Below are 14,699 nucleotides of genomic sequence, written 5' to 3'. Positions count from 1 at the left end.
AATATCTAAAAAGGAACAAAACGCTGTTACTCACTCATGGCCAGAGCTGCTAGAATTTTACAACCATAGAACTGTAAATCATAAGTGGTTGTGTTGATATTTAATAAATCCAATAACTTATCAAAGGATCCACCATCCATAAACATATGACAACCACTCACTAGAAAAGGAAACAATACAAAATCTTAAACTTAGTATGTAATTTTATTTCAAACTAGGAAGCATTACAATTTTACAGTGATCATGGGAGTTTTTCCTCAGGAAATACGACTACTAACCATTGGAGACGAGTTTTTCGTAATACTGCACCAGATATACATCTACACTACTGCTGCTACCCTGACTCTCAGACACAGTACTCAGGACTCGCTCTATGTTCTCCAGGTCGCTACTGGGGATACCTACAAAAATAAAACATACTTCTGGATTCCCTTCGAAAAAGCCTTTGAGAAAAATATAGTTTAAAAGAAGCATTTTCATTTTATTGAAGGTAACTAACTTACCTCTTGCTGAAGCCAACTGAATGAGGATATTTCTGATCCATACTTCTATTTCTTGATCAAAGTTGTTCTCCTTTAGTAAGGTTTCTAGAACATCTAGACCTTTGTCCTCGATGAAGTGATGACAGGATGCATCTTCAAAGACAGAGATAAGAAATTAAATTTTGTCATTCATATTGCTCTCTCATCACTAATACTTAATATTGTAGAATCAAATCATAAAAAGTGAAAAGTCTTAAATGTCAAAAATCATATACTTACCAAGTTCGATCAGATTTCCCAGTAATTTTAGCGCTAGTTCTACAACATCCGGGTTATGTGACATCGAAGTTAAACTTGTAATGGCGGCCTGAACACCTCCATTTCTTTCCACAGTTGATTTGTTTCCATAAACTACAAAAGACAATGGAAGATAAAATATGAAGTTATATATCAATGAACTGATGATTTGATGTTACGTCAGATGAAGAGCAGGAACTTAATTTGACATGTTCTTACTTTCTGCGGATAGGTTGGTGAGGGCTATATGCGCATTCTCGTGGATCTTGTCCGAGTTCTCGTGATGTAGTAGCGCTGTGATTATAGTTCTGGAGGAATTCAGTCTCTCTAATACTGTTCTGTTAGCCTCTGTCAATAAGTATATTCATTTAAAAAAAAAAATTAATATTAGAATTTTATGACTTTTTAAAAAAAAAGTATTGCTGAAAATTTTTCTGATTAACAAAATGCATGTATCTTTAAGTTTATTCGTCAATATCTCAAGGTTCTAGGCATAAAAGCTATTGAGTATTCGAGTGATGAACTTACTATTGACCGCTAGTGAGCCTATGATAAGACAGCCATGTTCCTGTATGACAGGGCAGTCAATGTACGTGGTCATTCTCTCCAACAATATCGACACCCTGTTGTCCTGTATAAACTTTTTCTGGATATCTTCTAGAAAATTAAAGAAATTCAATTTATTTTATTATCTGTATTTTTCATGTTGCTTAGAATATTTTAATAAAATTTGTTGGGTACACTGTGCATTCAAAACATTACATGAAAGGACTTTCAAACATTTTTTGAAATTTTAAACTAAGCAAAGACCTGAATTATAAAGGGTGATTGATTGATTGCTATTGAACGCCACCTGAGGGCTTGTTATACCTTATGATTAATGTCACACCAGAGTCACCTTGTAGGATTAAGTCTGTCATACATGTATACTAGTAGTTTATCTGAGCAGCATCAATTGATATGTCTTCCAGTATCTGCTTTACCTGATATTGCCAGTACTGGGACTAAGAAGATGAAGATTTCCTGCTGAAGTTGGAGATTATCTGGGAATTGGGTCAGACACTGACAGACGGTCTCCACAATGGCGGGTAGGGCTAATTCCTGGGCACCCTGAACTGCAAAAAGATAGAAAAATCTTTATCCTAATGCTTGCTTATTAAGATATGTTTAAATAAATCAAACAGAAACATTATGGTAAAGAGTCCAAGGAGATTTACCAGAAGAAGAGATGTTACAAAGTGTGCAGCAACCGTATTCCTGAAGTGTTTCGTCATACTTGTATTTCTTCAGTGTATCAATAATTGTCGAGATCTCATTTTTCTTACATATATGTTCCCCTGCATCAGCTGTAAGATAGTCAATAAGAAATCAAATGATATTTTGTTTTCTGGACACTGGAAATTTTCAGTTGTAGGAATATTCGTCTAAACTTACTACACTTGGTAAGACAAGCCAGAGCCCATAAAGCACACTCTAAAACAGCGGTACTGTCTTGGAAATTTTTAAGAGTTTGTAAAACCACGACGATTCCTCCGGCATTGGAAACATCAGAACTTAGATCCTCTGTAAAATAAAAAAAAAACTTCCTCAAAATTATGTTTGATGGAAAATATCGCTGACTGTGCTGATTTTTTTTCCCACCAGAGATAGATATTTTACTCCATAGCTTACCATGGAAAGAAAAGCTCCCCAAGGCCCTACAAGCGTTCTCGTGAACTAGATCGTCATGTCGGAATCTCTCCATGATTCTTACAATCACGTGTACTCCTCCAATATACATGACATTTTTAGCTGTTTGATCTGGCAACAACAACAAATAAATGTTCATTTAATTATTTTTTTTATTTTTGTTCAGATAAAAAGAATATTTCGTTTTATAAATTGACAAAATATGCACTATAACAAACGTACAATCGTTGGCAAGATTGCTCAGGATGAAGCAACAGTTGCTGACAATTTTGTTGTTGTCTTCATAACGAGACAACAAGGTCACAACACTAGAAGGCACCGCATCCTCAACCAACTTCTCGAGTAGCTCTTCTACAATAAAAGTACAGATGCAAGCTATAGTTTTTTTTTAATTTAAAACTTTAAAGCTCTACAAATTTAATTACAATGCATGATCTTAATTTTGTTTGTAAACTTGTTTTCACTTTCTATTTCAAAGATGACCATAGATCTATGTTTCGTGTCAATTTCAGCACATAGTTCCCTAACAATGCATGTTCTTAATTCTATGTTTTTTAACTTGTTCTCCTGTTTTTAAGATGACCATAGAACAGTCTATCATATTCATTTAGGACACACAATTTCAGTTCCCTAACCTACGGCGGACATGCTTCCCAGGATGTCCACAGCGCCCTCTATGACGTCTATGTTATTGCTGGAGTTCGTCAGTCGCAGAAGCTCTGCTATACCCCCATTCTTCTGTATATGAACACAACTGGCATCTACTCGAAAGGATCGAAAAAAAATAATAAATGAAGGAAGTTGTTCTTCTGGGCACTATAGATTTGTTTTAAATGCTTCAAGCTTGTTTTAAGGCATTATAAGACATGCAACCTACCCGAGGCAGCGCACATGCGTGCTACAGAAACAATGGCGGCGGTGAGTATTTCGGTGTGATTCTTATATGTCGTCAGGGCCGTCATTAGGCAGGTTACCCCCTCATTCTTAGCCAAAAGAACAGACAATGAATCTGAAAAAGTCACTGAACATTAAAATATGGGTAATTAACACAACAATGACGATCCTTTATAAATTAGCAGAGAAATGACAGAATAGTTATTTATCTGGCTTTTTACAGTATTGAAAAAACTTCTGGGTTAAAAAAGCTGTTTTCAAAACATATACATGTTTTAAAATATGCATGGGTATTAAAGTGATCTACTCAAAAAATTTCCGAATAAAAAGTGACCCTAGATTTCATAGAAGTCGTAAATACTTCGAAAAATGGGGGACTGGTTTTTGCAGAGCAAGTCTACTACCCCGGTATTTCAAAGTTGTCTTTACGCTACAGATGCCCTATACGTATTTACTCAGTATGTACATGTAGTATCTTACAGTCCTATGTAAATGATCAGTACAAAAATAAGTGCGCTTTCTCTCATCAATTACAGCCCCTTTTATGTTGCTCTTTACGCTGTTTTTGATATCTAATTTATCTTTGTTAAATTATGTTCATTTCTTCATTCCAATTCAAATTGCTAGAGAGAGTCAAGGCCGAGTTTAACTTCTAAGTTATTTTATACTTTAAACTACACTAAACATAAATAATTGTGCTTGGGAGATTTACAATTTACAAAAAAGTAATGCTACAAAATTCAAATTTCACTTTACAATTATCTATTTGGAACCTAATTTGTTTGTAAATTAAAACTTTGTTTACATGCAACAACGCTCCTTACGTCAATATTCTCAGCTATCAGTGATGTTTTTACATTTAAGACATGATGTTTGGCAAGGTTCATATAAATATCCCACCGGCGTGATTTTTTTTGTACAACAAGACAGATTAAAGTTTTCATAAGAAATTAAAACAGTCGATTTGGTGACTTCTTTGACTAATTGATCAAAATAATTTTACATATATGCTTCAAGAAATAAACTTTCCAAACTATTTACTTGTAATTTTATGTTAATAAAAAAAATATACCAAAAAATCTGTTTCTTTCTTTTCTTCACGATGAAAATTTAAACATTTTTAGCACAACAATAATTATTTTTACGTTAATCTCCGACCATATCTTTTGATTTTTGTAGCGCTTATTATGAAACAGGATTTCAATGAATTTTCTCTTTTATAATTTACCGTCATTGGCAAAGCTGCCCATGCTTTTACAACCCTTCAGTTGGGTATTTAGGTCATCCGGGTATTTCTGCATCATGCTGATGGTCTCCCCTATTGTTTGTTGTTTGCATTTCTGAGTTTCTGAAACTGAAGGAAAAAGTCATAAAATAAAATTGTATCTAATAGCAAATTTTACTGCATTTGTTTCAAGGTTTTAAGGCTTGATCTAAAGATAATGTCAAAAAAAAAAAAAATTCACAAACACCTCTTTCTTTTTGATTTTTGTTTTAAGGGGGCCGACTATAGTTTTATTGTGTGAAAACTACAATAGCGAAACTCTTCATCTTTATATTATATATAACTTACATTAACTTCGGTGTACATGCTAAGTTTGGGGGAAATCTACCGTCCAGGTATTTTTGAGGGACCGACTCAAAATACAGGTACATTTCCTATAGGATTATATAGGAAAATGCCAATTTTTAGCACTTTAAAGCAAATTATACAAATACTACAATAGACATTTTGTTCAAATTGTATTATTTGATGAGTAATACTATATTATACAATATATGTAAAAAACACAAAATTCTACCGTCTTGTTACCAGAGGGGGCATCTCAAAATGAAAAAAAATAGCAAATTTTACTATTCTTATAGAGTATTACTAAATATGACATACACAATGGATTCACATGAAAACATAGTAAAAATATTGGACATATTCTCAAATATCTATGTTTTAAATTTCAAGAGCGTACGTTACTTTTTCTTTAATAATATTTTTATTACCCCTTTCTCTAAGAGCTACAGATTATCATAACGTCAAAAACACACTGCAATGGGATCAGCCTACCTATCAATTGCAAAACTGGTTTAAAAATCAGTTATATCAAATTGTAATGACATTTTTATACCTATAATTTCTTAATTTTGTTTAATTTTAATAATTAAGCGAAAAAAGTTGCATTAAAACAGTAAATACGCTTCATTTTATTATGATGCGCGAAATGTTGCGCAATGGAAACTATAGTCGGCCGCCTTAAACCCATTCCTTTTTTGCATTAAACTTGAGCATCAATAAATTTAAAATGATGGTCAAACGGAAACGATGTCGGTACATTATTGCCGAGCGGAAAATTTAATATACCGTACCCAAGGATGTGTTTATTTTAATATTTCATAAAAATATTGCATACATCTGAATAAAATATTTACACAAAAAAGGTATTATTATACAAAAATAGAATCTGATTCTCTATAGCATTTATGACATATCTTTTGGATCAACCCTCGTAACATGCAGAAATAAGCCTAATTGGAATCATGCTTCCCGATTCCCGATTTAGTTATGTTAATTTTATTTAGAATTTCGGAGAACTCAAAGATTAATGAAATTGAATAATTTTTATTTAAATTATCCAAAGCAATCTGTCAATGTATTTTGAAATTAAAGTCGGCCATGAGGAAGACTCTGTAGATGATGTAGTGCACAAAGTATCTAAAAATATGCCATTTTGATTCAATTAGAACATGGCTGTAGAAACCAAATATAACCATAGAGGGTAAAAATAGATACTAGTAATGCAAATAATTACAAGCTTCAATGGATGTGCAAAGGCTCCAAAAATTGTACAGTTATTTCTAAATTCATTTTATCCTTTTCATGTTATTTGCTAAATTTTTCCTTGTCTATTTTTTGCAACTTATATTAAAATTAGTTTCTTTGCTTACTTTCCAAATGTCAACAACGTTCGTTATTTTTATCATACTTCCAGTGAATTTATTAACACATACCAAAGCAGAAAATTGAATTTTCATGCTTAAATAACTTGAGTAAAATGCTATACTGTTTAAATAGTTTGTATCTATATATCGGGTTACTCCAACTTACCAAAAGAGTTGTTAACATTTCCAGAACAACAAAATCTACCGCATCCATTGCAAAATGTCTCCAGTGATTGTAAAGGATGCACAATATTATTTTTACGGAATATGCTATGTATAATAGCTTTCCAGCAACCCAGTGGGTTTGTCATGATTTGTGAATTAAGAGTTAATCGTCAGATCCTGGAAGCTAGCACTCCCCAATCCAACAGAACAGAACTCTAGGGTCTCCACAATGACTGGTTAGAAGTACACTTACAACCGTGACTACAGAGTTTTTAGGACTCTTACATATTATTTTAACATAATTGATGCATTGTCTAATTAGAGTGCCACGGTTTGGTATCAGAGACTTCTCATTCATTCATTAACATATATCTAAATGCAACGGACTGGTTAACGGTTTCCGACCATTATACAAGAGCGTATTACATAATCCTAATCTGAATTAACTGCACAAAAATTAATTGCTTCTTTAATGCATGTCTACTTTAAAGAAAAACAGATATTCTATTTCTATGAGGATATTCTTCCTATTGACAATTTTTCAACGTTCACTTTTAAAGAAAGAAAATATTGGACTTTGCAAAGGATGTAGTGGGGATTATCTTTGAATTCATCTACATGATTGGAGACGTAGTATTCGCCAACATTATATTTTTTCTTCATTGTTTGTTTTAAATAAAACATCATGCCTTTATTTATTTTTCATTTAACTATTCCTTTGGTTAATTATTCCAAAAAAAATATTGTCACTAATAAGAATCTTTCATTAATAAAGTCTTCTGAAATTCTATGAAATTTTTTGATAAATATGAATTATTTTAGGCTTCTGAGAAAACACTTTTGACGGCGAAGTACCTAAATATATTTAACATTTAGTCTAGAGAAAAAAAGCGCACTAAGTGATCATGACGACCAATCTCATTTTCTTCTTCCTGTTCTAAGCATAAGATGTATATTTTGTATTGTTTTATGAACTTTTGATCTTGAATACTGTTCATTATCTCCATATGTTTCAGTGTATTATACTTCATACTCCAAGATATTTTCCACACGTGTTCTAAAAGACACGAGAAATGATATAAATTTGTGCTTTTGATTATGAAAAAGTTTTATTCTGAGTCTTACAAAAATAATTTATAGATTTATAGAAAAAAACTACACTATTCCATGAAAACATTTTGGAAATTTTCTCCCTGTGAAATGTTTTTCATTTCCAATTGCAAAAGTGAACAGTTCATGCAGGTAAAGACATTCTTATGCAGATAAATTATGTTTTACTTACCGTACAATGACATGATCAATAAGATTTCTTTAAGCAGTAAATTACAATATTTAAATTCATATCTGAACCTTTATACGGAGACCTACTTACCTAGTGGTGGCATCGCGGCGGCGGCTCTCTCTCCTACAAAGACAATAATACATAACCATCAGTCCTTCATGGCTTTATACACTTCATTAAACCGAAACAATCAAATATTGAAGCCCCGGAAACACCCCCACAAATTACTCCTTGGCGTGTATTTTTACTCTTTACCCTCCCCGTTTATAAACCATGGAAATTAGACAACAACCACAAACATGCCACTACCTCGTTATAGATTAAATGGATCGGGATCGAACTACAGAGGCGGACGTAAATTGATGATTTCTTGCTGTAAGTCGATCGAAGGATTCACATTTTGTGTTTATTTTTATTTGAAGAGTCCCGTTTTATAAATACTTGTAGCTACGCCCAGTCACTGATCACTGTTTGGACAATGACAGCCAGGGATTAAGGGATTTATTTCTGGATCCGAAGTCCTTCTTTAAATAGCTCTGCGGTTTAAAAGGGAGATTGCTTCGGAAGTTATTAGTGTTGCTAGGAAAAGAAGTCTCCTAATTGACCTTTTTCTAAATTTGGCTGACCCATGTAATCAAATTTAGAGATTTGTTGTTTAAATGTTACTTTTTGTTGGATAAATGTCTATTTGATTTGTTTTTCCCCCCGTTTAGATAAAAATAAAAGAACGAAAGTACTAGTATTTTCATCTTTTTCACGACGCATGGCTTAAAATAGATAATATTTTATCTTAACCTCTTCACAAGTTATCCTTATTTAAATAACTCGCTTTTCTTTACAGAAATACGGACCAGCCGAACTTCTGTCATGTTTAGATATTGAATCATAGAATTTAATCATATTGCTCATTTCTTAAGCAAGAATTGGACCAAGTTCCTCTCTGGTTTCGCATTCTTCGTCTTTCTTACTTTAAATGATGAATATACACATGCATGCATTGTTAGTAAGTTTGGACTAAAATTCAGTGTCATTTTATGAAAAAAAAAATGACTTTAATTGCCAGGATCTTCATGCTTATTGCTCTTTTTTCAACTGAATTTTGCAATAAGAAATTGAAAAAAAGAGCAATAAAAATATAAACTAAGAAACTGGCAATTTTCATTTTTCGTTTCATTTTCAGTCATTTTTTCAAAAAATAAAACTGAATCTCTAACAATGCATATGTACAGTCATCGTTTAAAGTAAAGGACGAACTCTAATTCAGATGAAGAGAATTTATTTGGTCCAGTTTTCAGCCTATTGCGCAGTATAGTTCCATTTTGGTTATATTGTTTTTTTTTTGTTAACAAATCTCTAATTATCACCATCCGACTAATTAATTATGTTATGGTTAGTTTTTTTTTAAACAAAAAAAAAATCAGTTATATGATACATTTATTTTAATTGATAAAAACTTATTTCAGTTAATTATAGCGCAACATTTTTAAGAAATTAATGTAAGTGCTTAAACGTTCAATGTTCTGCAAGTTTTATGCATGTGATGAACATCAGTGCAGTTACACCAGTATACTTCCATTAGTTTTCAAATTTAGTTTTATTTAAAACAACTTATCTAATTTAAGTAGATTTTATGAAGACTTTGCGGTAGGCTTTCATGTATTTGTTGACATAACGAAAGTGAATAAAACGTATTCAGGATTAGCAATAAATAACTGGCAATAAAAAAGTATAAATTGCAAAACCCATTCAGCAATTAGCAATTGCAATAAAAATTGCGCAAATCTTCATTAGAAATTGACAATGAGCAATGGACGATCAATCAACAACCCACGGTCTGCCACGGTGTACAACTGACATGTAACGAATAGCAGTATCTAGTAGTAAAAGACTATTTGCATAAAGTTAAATTGAGAATTAAAATGTTTTAGTGCACATTATATTTTCATGTTCATTTACAGGCCCAAACACAGTAAGTTGTTCGTGGAGTATTGTGTAAGCAAGTGGTTACATTTCAGTCCTTGGTCAACTTTCATCAACGTACAAAGCAAATTTAGTACTCTAGAACAACACTGCATTGTCAGCCTTGGTCAACTTTCAAAGCAAATTTAGTCATTACATTTCAGTCCTTGGTCAACTTTCATTTTTAGTACTCTAGAACAACACTGCTAAAGATGTCGGTGGCGATTTGGATTTCGAGCTATATCACATTTTGACGAATTGGAAGATCTAAATTTGAGTCAAATTAAAAAAAACTTGGAGAGCATGCTGAGGATGCAGAAAATTTATAAATCTTTAATGAAAATGTAACTAGTTGATAAAATTATTGTTACTTCATATGGAAATGACAGTGTTTGGTTACAGGTATACAACAGGTATAAGTCGAATGTTTTATCGCTGCAAAGTAGTAACAATGAAATCTTGTCATCGATTTGTGTTAATCATAGGGTATAGGTGCATTTAAAAACAGGTCGTTATTTGTTTTTCAGGTGGAAGTCGGTCCGGGCTCAGGTGATGTGACAGCGGACATGTAATCAGCAGAAAATGTAACCTTTGAAGCAGGTACCTTTGGGAGCTGTCATGATAAATAGGGTCGTTAGAGACACCACTGTACTGGTATCAATAGCGGCCCCGTTATCACAGCATTAGTCAGCTATCTTTTTTGACAGTATTAACCAACATCAAGAAAATAAAAAAAATCTAAGATTTATGTTTGAGAGATTGTCATTCCGGATTTAGTCTGAGCATCCTATCTATTCAAAACTTGTCTGTTTGTCTTTTCTTTGAAGTCATGTTTGGAGACATGTCCAGTAACAGACAAGTTAATCTCCCTTGATAAGTTAGCAACAAACCTTGACTGGTACTCACTTTTATCTGAGGGAGGCGTAACCTGGTTCTCTGTACACTCGTAAACCAGATAACTTTGTCCGGACAAAATCCGGGTCGTAGAGGCTCCAGCCTTCAGGCCGGCATCACAGAGAGCCTTCCGGATGGTGTCAATGTTGATACAAACGTAGTTCCGGTCATCCGTCTCAAGTTTCTGGACCGGAAGTACGACGCTGATGAAGCCATTTTCTTTCAGGATATCAGGGACGTGTTCGATTCCCTCATCGGATTCGTCGACGGACCTCCTGTGAATGCTGTAACGGCTGTTCCGTCTCTTGTGGGGTGCTGTGAACGACGACGTGCGCCGAGTGACGTTTCTATCACTTTCATGAAAATCTTTAGCTACCACAGAATCTCGTCGGCTAGTCTTTTGAAAAACGTAGGACGAGCTTTTTCTGAGTTTTTCATTGTTGTTAAGAGTCTCAATAGGTAAGGACGGCATGACTTGGTCTTCTGAAATATTCGGAAGGTTACGCTCTTGATCAATCTTTTCTCTTTCTAATTTGCATGATTTATAAATAAAATTCCTATCTCTTTTCGGCGGGCTGTTTTCGTACGTCAGTTCAGTGGAGCTTGACGGTCTCTGTAGGATTAACTGTCCCTTCTCTTGGTTACTCTCCTCGGAGGCTTTACACCTCACACCGAGATGAGCACAAGTGTCGGGGATGCGCAGCTTCCTGCCTCTGAGAAGAGTATTTCTTTTGTTATGTTTTTCTTCGGGTCGGGTATCATTTTCGCCCAGCTTCAAATTATCACCATTTAATGAGAGTGAAATGTGTTTCTTCGTGTTCACTTTTTCTAAACAATTCGATAATTGTTTGTTTTCTGACATACATTTCGTAACATGTACCAGTGGCACTTCAGTGTCCATTTCTCGTCCATTGGAGTTAATTGTGTCCATTTTTATGCAGGAATGAGGTCTAGGTTCTCATCTGATCTCAAGTTCAAACGTATATGTCTCCAATTATCTAAAATATGATACAGTATTATATACACATTAGGGAAAATTAAGAGCATTTTGTGGCAAGTTTCTTATTGTGATTAGAAAGTGCGTCAACAGGCCAGACTTATTTATTCATTAAACAGGTTTAATAAGATAACATTGAGTAAAATATCGGAGAACACATTTCACAGCCTCGTGAAGGTACTTAGCAGGCGCGGATCCAGGTTTTGGAGTTAGGGGTGGGGCGCCAAAATTAGGCAAGGGGTCTGGGGGCCGCCTTGAGGCCCCCAGTGGGTCCAGGGCAAAGCCCTGGTGGGGGCCCAGGGGGCGAAGCCCCCGGAAACTCCTGGATTTTAAGATTTTGAAGGGTTAAAATGAGGTTTACCAAAGCCCTGGTGGGGGCCCAGGGGGCGAAGCCCCCGGAAGCTCCTGGATTCTAGAGATTTTGAAGGGTGAAAATGAGGTCTACCAAGTAAACATATTTGATTTACGCTAACTTTGAAAATTTTAGGGGGGGCGCGCGCCGGGTGCGCCCCCCCTTAAATCCGCCACTGCTTAGTCAACGTTTTAATGGTGTGTAAAGCAATACATGTAGTTTACGATAAAGAAAAATCTCACACTCTTCACTAATTAAGTGACGGCTATTGATCAATCTATCTACTGGTACGAATGGCAAAAGACCGCAATATTACGTACTTGGAATAACTGAAATACTTTCTTGGTTTCGTTATTTAAAATTCGTATAAATAACGTATTATTAGTATATTTAGTACTATCATGATTACATTTATCTTTATACTAATACAGAAAGATTAACCATTGCATGCATGGAAATAGGTGCATTACAGAGTTTGTTTGTTTGTTTTTTTTTTTTTTTTGGAAAATCGTTTTGTGAATTCAATTGCTTAAATATTTTTTTTAAAATCAAATTGAATTAATTTTAAGTTTTAAAAGTACATGTACTATTAAAAGCTAAAAAAATTGAACAAGGATAATCGTTTTTTTCCGTAAGAAAGACAATATTTTAATCTGTGAACTTTCACATGAAGTCACATATAAATTGTATTCATTAAATTATATTAATATTCTTTTAACAAATTATTTAAAAAAATAAAAATAAAACACACTTGAATACTCACACAAATAAAGACTGTGAAAACAAGGTATAATTTGACCGTTGTTATCTTTTAAGACGGGGAATAAGGACTTTAAATGTGAGATAAGGATTATGAGGGGAGAACATTGTATCCGTTCAGGGGATGTTCTATCTGCCGGACTCAGATAACAGGTCAACGATCCCCGGGATAAAACGCACACATCACTCTCCAAGACACTTCCGGTTGTCGTAACACGTCTAAGAAGTTGGATCTATTTGCTTTTGTAATCAAAGGACAAATAAAGTGTGAATGATTCTACCAGTTAAAACTTTCAAATTTTTCATGATCTCAAAAGGTTTTAATGTCAGTTATCAAAAGCAAGTGCCCATGGAATATACATGTATCAATTTCTAAAAGTATGTTATTCGCCATTCTTTTATTTTTGCAACTGGAAATTTTGTATTTTGAATATTTGTAATTTATTTCCAGGTAAAATACATTTACCATGCAGATTGCTTTTGTGTTATATTCATTATCCTATATGTAACATATTTTTTAAACTGATACACAAAGCTGAAAAAAAATCGTTTTTGTCTGAGCATGATCTGAACAGTGACCCAGGTGAGCATGACAGGATATGTACAGTACTAATGTAGGCCTTGTCTTGTGAACGTAATTATGGCGAACTTGATGAACTGTGGATCGTATGTGCAGAAACTAAAATAAAAAAAAGAAAAGTAAATGCAGTTCACTATCGCACCATCAAGTATCAAATAAGGGGTCGATGTTGCGATATCGACAAAGCGATTTTGCGATGATGGTGTAATGACGCGATGACGATGCAATGGTGCGAAAATGCTATCCGGATTCTATATAGCACTGTTGTACTATCGCTTCGTCGCCACCCAACCATCGCATAATCGCCCATGCGATAATGAAGTATACATTCATCCTGGCGAGCAAAATAAAAAATCAAAGTACTCAGAAGTACAGAGAGCCGGGCTCATTTACAGAGTAGAATGGATTTCTTACATGAATCACGTTTATATTCTGATGAAAAAAATTATTTTAAAACTATCAATATAAATAATAAGACACTGACAGTGAGTTTTTCAATCCTAATACCACGGTCCGATTTTGTCAGAATCAGAATTAATCTGGTACCGCAGCTGAATGTAAACAAACAGGCCAGTCTGGTTCCCTCTCCTGCTTTACCTCGTATGTGTAAAACTACCGTAACGGTAACACTGATTATCAAAAATCCTTACGCTAATGAACTATGTTCTTTGACTTACGAAGTTTTCAAAGTCATTACTACAAATGTTTATTTTATATAGATAAAACTTCGTTTTATTTTTGTTGCTTTATTTAGCGTTTGTATTATCTCAAAAGCGGTTGAGAGTAAGAACTATATTTTTGCACGTAACTTTAAAATGGCGACTATTGGGTTAACATCCTGTCTTGAACAGGATCACATAAGCCGGCAATTGCTCTTTGAGCAATAAGCCCGGTGTAAAGACGAATAATGACCCCCATCGAATAATGACCGGGGATCATTTTTCGACAGCGAAAAATGACCCCCGGTCATTATTCGACGTAGAAATATGACCCTTTTGCCCGTAGAAAAAGTGTTACTTCCCTAAAAATTTGCAGAACCCACGTGAAGAAAAATGACCCCCGTAGAAAAAAGACCCTGTAGATTAAAGCTAAAGTTTTAGGGGGCAAAAAAAAATTGGATAAAGAAGCATATTGGCCAAAATGCTCACCTGAGCTTATTGGGAATGACCTGATGATATGTTGATCTCAAAACATTATACAATTATAGCTATATTTTAAGGTAAATACAATGATTCAGAATCTAAAGGAGTAAAAGATTTATCAAGCCTTAGGTAAACATTGTTTTTTGATGGTGGAAATCATCGAACTGACAGAAAAAAAATCAGCAGTATTATATATTATTTAATCCTCCGCTTGAAAAGCGGGAGGGTATATAGTGATTGGGATGTCCGTCCGTCCGTCTGTTACGCTTTGAG

At 34.1% G+C, this 14,699-nt stretch overlaps 1 protein-coding gene across 1 annotated transcript; it reads right to left on the bottom strand.

Moving 5' to 3' along the window:
• Positions 1 to 26: 26 nt before the first annotated feature.
• Positions 27 to 11,569, bottom strand: LOC134239422 (uncharacterized). The gene is made up of 16 exons (XM_062721605.1): positions 10,605 to 11,569; positions 7,834 to 7,859; positions 4,591 to 4,716; positions 3,346 to 3,477; positions 3,104 to 3,229; positions 2,691 to 2,819; positions 2,451 to 2,579; positions 2,214 to 2,342; positions 1,997 to 2,125; positions 1,763 to 1,894; positions 1,308 to 1,436; positions 999 to 1,127; positions 762 to 893; positions 504 to 635; positions 279 to 401; positions 27 to 160 (listed from the first exon to the last, which is right to left on the bottom strand). The coding sequence occupies exons 1-16, from the start codon at positions 11,525 to 11,527 to the stop codon at positions 27 to 29; spliced, it is 2,760 nt and encodes a 919-aa protein (XP_062577589.1). The 5' UTR covers positions 11,528 to 11,569.
• Positions 11,570 to 14,699: the final 3,130 nt, after the last annotated feature.

This window comes from Saccostrea cucullata, unplaced genomic scaffold, assembly GCF_032062105.1.
Source record: "Saccostrea cucullata isolate Sc308-1 unplaced genomic scaffold, CSIRO_AGI_Scuc_v1 ctg344, whole genome shotgun sequence".
NCBI lineage: Eukaryota > Metazoa > Mollusca > Bivalvia > Ostreida > Ostreidae > Saccostrea > Saccostrea cuccullata.
This window is presented reverse-complemented; position numbering and strand designations above follow the sequence as displayed.